General features: G+C 39.8%; 1 protein-coding gene across 1 annotated transcript; it reads right to left on the bottom strand.

Annotated features, from left to right (window-relative positions):
* Positions 1 to 1751: 1751 nt before the first annotated feature.
* On the bottom strand, positions 1752 to 3251 carry LOC149816095 (protein PLANT CADMIUM RESISTANCE 6-like). Its single transcript, XM_089988038.1, has 4 exons — positions 3113 to 3251; positions 2494 to 2575; positions 1871 to 2004; positions 1752 to 1795 (listed from the first exon to the last, which is right to left on the bottom strand). Exons 1-4 carry the CDS (start codon positions 3249 to 3251, stop codon positions 1752 to 1754), a joined length of 399 nt encoding a protein of 132 aa, XP_089844164.1.
* Positions 3252 to 6156: the final 2905 nt, after the last annotated feature.

Genomic DNA, 6156 nt, shown 5'->3' with positions numbered 1-6156 from the left:
GTAGATCCAATTAGGTCGGAATCAGTAATGCCTACATCTGGACTCAATCTGACCCATTCACATCCCTATTTAAAAATTACATAGTCAAGAAGCAAAGTTCCTTCAGGCTTCAACGTGAGACTGGATTAATCTAAGTTTCTTTGGGCCATAGATTTCACTTACAACTTGCTTCAACTCTTAAAAAAAGTGTGCGCAATAATGTGAGAGCATCTCGATCCTGTGCTCCTCTAATTAGCGTGTCAGCTTGTGTCAACTAAGCCTCTCAATGGGCCGGGTATGACACGATTCGGCCGAGATCGGATCTGATAAGATCCAGACATAAAAATAATGATATAGGTTCGATAAGTTATTGGGGTTGAATTCAGGGTTCCAATTAGTATGCGAACTGAGTATGGTTTATGAAATTTCATATCAGACCAGGTCGGACCAGATCAGGATATACTTTCTGATGACAATGAACAGTGAATCCCAAAATTCCCCTACAACGAGTGTGAATTAAGTCCAAGGAATCCTGATGAACGACACTCTAAGCCCACCAAACACTTCGCGCTTAAATAACTTGTACGCATCTATGTCACAGGGACAATGCATTTTTGACTGTGTGTACACAGTGACACGAGCAGACACGCTTGGACACTGACACATACAGCATTATTCTACATTTTAAAATAATATTTTATTCTATTTTAATTTTATTTCAATAAAAGCCATTTTTATGTTAAAAATATTCAAAAAATAGTTTTTATTGTTTAAAAAAAATCCGTGTCTTCGGCAATGGCTCGCGGTCATGAAAAACGAATCATTGTCTCACCATTGAGAGAATGCAATAATTCACACTGGAGGCCAAGAAAATGTGCCATAACCACAAAGCCGTCAGGTTTGGTTGGATATTTGATATGGGGGCCGGTAGCATTTGCTACCATCGTGGGTAAGGAACCCCTTAATTAGAATTCTCCCATAGAGAGAGAGGGAGGTTATTTCGATAAAAATCTGACCTCATAGATGTGTTCAACATGGTCAAAATAAGAGGAATTGACCCTTTTATCATAGGTTGGATTAGGCAGACCTACCAGTTATACAACCATACCATTTCGGGTTCGAACTTGCAACGTCCCAACACAAGGTGACGTGCACTAACTGCTCCTTGTTACATAGGTTTTTGCCCTAACAATGTTTTTTTGATGTTTGAAAGTTTGCTGCATGGCAGGCTGTTGATTTTTCAACCCTCAGAAAACATTATCCAAAGGTCAGTACGGGTCAGATATGAAAAAAAAAAGAAAATAATAAAATATTATATTATTTTCATTATAGGGTTCGTTCCTTACCCACGAGGGTAACAAATTAACATTACTCCTTTGATATGAATCCAACGCATTGTCATCGCTGGATATGGATCCAAACGTACTGAATAAGTTTATGCACTTCTTACTTCTGAGGTTTGTAAGATATGCGGACGTAGAACCGATTAGGCTGATCAGAGAGTTTGCATAAAGCGGGCCCTTACAACCAACAACTTGGCAAGAGGTGATGAACTTTTATTGAGAGAAGGTGATGAATTACTAATCAAGCCTTCTTCCTTAACAAAATGGAATACAATGAGAACAGTACACAAAGATTCTATGTGAAAACCACAATCCAAGTCGGTCCAGTTCCGTCACACGACAAACAAGGAGACGTTCCATAAAGCAAAGACAAAGCCAAAGCTGCGATTACAACCCGAGAATATGGGAAAATGTGGAGGCCAGCGAAGTTCACGTCATCATCTGGGGCGGTGGAGCTCTACGCCCACTTGCTCCTGAAAGAACCAGTTACAGTTAAAGCCTGTGAGCATTTTCATGAGAGAGAGAGAGAGAGAGAGAGTTTTAATTACTGATTGTAGGGTCGATGCCCCTGATCTTGAGCTCCCTGTATTCTTGAGAGAGAGCACAACTCTCGCAGCACAAGTGAGTCAGGCAGTCGGGTGCAGGGTCTTGGGTAAGGTTGAACCTGAGCCTCAGTTTGGTCCTGTAATTGTATGACAGTATACATGCCATCGATGTGAGACAGCCGACTGCTACGTAAATGCAACCGGCCGACTCACACGCTTTGCCATTTTAAAACACAAGTGGGGGAAAAAGAAAAAGAGAGAAGAATTAGAATCCTCAAAGTCATCCAAACAAGTTGATCATTAGCAAAGTATATCATTTAGGAAAAAATGGCCAAGTACTGCCGAAGAAACTCCAGTTAATCAACTGATTCTTTCAAAGAATTTCATCACACACAAATGTTGGCGGAGAGATCACCCATTGGCAGTCTTCATCAAGCTACCATGGATTTTTATATAGTGGGAGGTGGCTTTTCTTTTCATGGGTTATTAAGAGGTATTCATGAACAATTACGAGAACAATTCATTTTTCATAGATGTCCTGTAACCCAAAAGCCTCCAGAAAAGATACGTGGTCACTTTCGGTTGGACCCGCTCCATAAGTCCAACAACACACACAAATATTAAACCATTCCTTACACTGGGTTCCGCCGTCCAGTGCATCTGCAATTTGTCCAAATGTAACACATGGGAATAAGCACGTCATAATAGCTGCAGTAGTAACAGAACAAAGAAATATCAGGTCAGCATGGACATTATCCAAAGTAAAAAAAAAAATGCTTTTCTCTACTTAGAAAAAAGAAAGATGCGCCGTTTTAAAATTGGAAACAATAGGATTTGAAGTCTAAAACCCATTGCTCAGAAGACAAACGCTTGAACTACTGATTCTACACTGCAATATGTAGTGCAAAATTCTTTTGTTGCTACTTGACGAGCCTATATATATATATATGCTGAGTTGACACCCGTTGTTTGTGCTCAGGACACCAAGCCTGTTTTATGACTTTTTTTTCTGATTGGCAAGCTGGGGTTAGTTTACATGCCAACCACCAGTGGCTGGTCTCATTCCCGAGTCCCCTCTAGCTACAGGGGAGTTGATAAGCAACTTAGGCAGATTCTTCTGGACCAAGTTGTAAATTCTGCCCAGGTCACTAACCAACAAACACACACACAGATATTTCATGATTAGACATAAAATCATGTTAAAGTGGAAGCTAAATAGAGGGTCAAGGGTTGAGCCATTTATACCAGAATTGCAGTCCTTGTAGCACTCAAAGATTCCGGTGGACCAGGGATTGGCGCCAGTATATGAACCTGGAAACATTCCTGCGGGTGGTCCTGGCATCATTCCATACGGTTGGGGGCCTTGAGGTTGGTGGTGTTCCATGGCTTGCAGTAGTTTCTAATTAGTTGTTGAGGTCGGCCCTTGTGCATACTGCTTAGGCTTGTAGCTGAGAGAATATATAGGCACAGAACATCATCAGCTTTGACGCATTCTTTGGGTGCCATGCCATTCAGTTGGCACAGGCCAACAGAGTTGTTACCATTATTCAATTTGTTGACTGTCTTAATTTAACTCTTCTATTCAACTGTGAAGAAAAGAACTTTGAATTGCACCTTAGTTACTAGGTGATATAAAAATCACAAGCTTCATCCTCGACAAATATATTTTTAAGGGTAGTTGATACTTTATTTGAACTAAGATTTAGATAAATATACACAAAACCGCCCTTGGTTTGACAATCATTTGTTAAACAATTTATGAGCCGCGTGGATTCCATGATTATCACAAGGCTTTGATTAAGCACACCATACTACAATGATCCAGGCGAGAAGTGGTCCGATCTAGTATATTTGGCATTTTTATTTCCCCTCAACGTGCTTTACATTTTAGCTCCATGATGCCCAACATTCCCCTTGAACGTGCATCACATCTTGGGATTGAGCCCACTGCTGGTGTGGATGATGACAGGGAGAATGTTCCAGCACTGCCAAATTCACAGCACTTTGTGTTCTGCATTGCTGTATAAACAAATGCCACATGGAAACGGGCTTCTCCTTTCCACACCCCATCCAGAGAACGTTTGTTTTATCCAGAAATGAGAAAGGACCTACGAAAGAGGAATTCTTTCGGCCGGTAGGGAAAAGTATTTCTGGTGAGAAAGAAGAGGGCTCACCGTCTTTAAGGATAAACATGGTGTTTCCTATCAAAATTGTGCGCGCCTCCCCCATGGGGAAGCATTTTCCAGCTGGGTTGGGTTGGATTTCACGTCAAAGCGTCTTCCCATCCCCTTCCATGTAACAAACATACACTAAGGGCCTATTTGTTTGACAAGTAGTTCACTTGTGTATGGAAGTTAAATGGAGATTTTCCCATGACAAATGCCACTCTTTGGTAGAGCTCACATTTCTTTAGGAGACCGTCAGTTTCTTCACTCTAATCTAGGGGTGTCAACCTGTCGAATTTGGTTCAGACTCGGGTGAAACCAGACCCGCACCTGATTTTTGATGATGGTACAGGGTCCGGAGTCACTATAAGAGAAACCATACCCGGATCCTATAAGGATTACATGAACCAGACCCACACCTGATTTGAGATGATGGTGCCGAGTCTGGACCCACTATAAGAGAAACCATACCCAGATCCTATAAGGATTACATGAACCCGACCTGAATCATACCTGATAAAATAATATTTTTTTATCTTTTTTACATTGAAACATTGCATCATACTCAAATCCATATATTAATCGGAGCCTTTGGATCTTACTCAAATTCTAATCAGACCTTCTCATTTATCACCAAACCTTGACCCTATAGGGTTCTGTACAGGTCAGGTTCGGCATTGACACCCCTACTCTTATCACACCTCCCCTCCTTCAGAAGTGTTTTCCCACGCGAATCCATGTTGATGGGAGTTTCTAGAGGGCTGAACCCTTTCCTACCTTACGGACTTTCTCGTATAACAAACAGGCCCTTACACTCCTGATATGTATAGGGCCTTTCTCGAATAACAAAACCTGGTTTGATTGACTTTACACATGTGCACAATTTAGTGGGGATCCAGGGATCTCTAAATTGATCCTCTTATGTGCCCTAACCAATAACATGAAAACATTACATGGGCCCACAACATTGCATTTTGCCTTGAGACTGATGGTTGGTCGTCAGTAAAACCTTCTACTTTTAACGGTTATTCTTTATGCTGAAGAGACCTTTGTGTGAAACAAGGTTTCTATTTTATCTTGACAGTGATGGTTGGTTGTCGATAATACCCTCTCATCTTGAATGACTGATCTTTAAGCTAGGGAGTGAGAAACATCTAAAAATGCATTTTTGTCGACAAAAATCATTTTTCATCAAAGACGACAATATCGTCTTCAAACATGCCAAGGTCAAGTATTTTCTATATTGTTTTCTCAAAAAGTTTATCCTTTTTGAGTTAGAAAATGTGTCTTAAAAACTTATTTCATAATCACTTTAATCAAAATGGGTCAAATCAGATCATTTCATCATGTATAACCATGTTATGCCATATGTATTTTTCTGTATGTTACTAACAGGTTTTCTTGCGGCTGACATAGTTCTTAGAAATCTAATTGTCTCATGTCCCATTAGATAAGCCTACTCATTCCTATCTTAGAATCATTTTGTAGGTAGATAGACATTAGGTCTATAGGTTGTCTCACAGATTGATGGAGCAATCTGATACCCATTTGGCAAGCGCGTAAATCAGTCTTATCAACCTTTCTCTATAAAAAACACATGAATTTTCAAAAAATATTTTAAATGGTCGTCTTATCTTGATGTTTTTTACCCAAAAGCTTGTTTATGTCTTTGTCGTTTGCAAACATGTAAGTTGTTTTTTGTGTGATCCCAAGCAACAAGGCACATGTTTTGTCTTTTGTCTGATCTCGCTCAACAAAGACTTCTCGCTCACAATTACTGAGTTCAAGGTAAAGCCCTCATATGAAATATTATACTTAGTTTTTTATCCAACCTTATTTGAAAAGACTACTTTGCCTATATAAACAAGCATCACAGAGAGACCCTCGTGTTGAGCTATATACGTGACTTTAGTTGTCATCTTGCATCATTAGTCATCTAAATCTTTATCTTTTTATATGACTTTTTTTGAAAAGCACAATGTCTAAGCCAAACCTTTGGTCTTTCCAAAACGTGTGTGTTTACTACTTTGTTATCGACTAAGTTTTGCACACTCAATAACAAATAAGAAAATCTGTAGATACCTCAATTTTGACAGAGTCATTTCATATCAGGAGTCACATACC

This window comes from Nuphar pumila, chromosome 14 (genome assembly GCF_984573655.1).
Source record: "Nuphar pumila chromosome 14, dmNupPumi1.hap1.1, whole genome shotgun sequence".
Lineage (NCBI taxonomy): Eukaryota > Viridiplantae > Streptophyta > Magnoliopsida > Nymphaeales > Nymphaeaceae > Nuphar > Nuphar pumila.
This window is presented reverse-complemented; position numbering and strand designations above follow the sequence as displayed.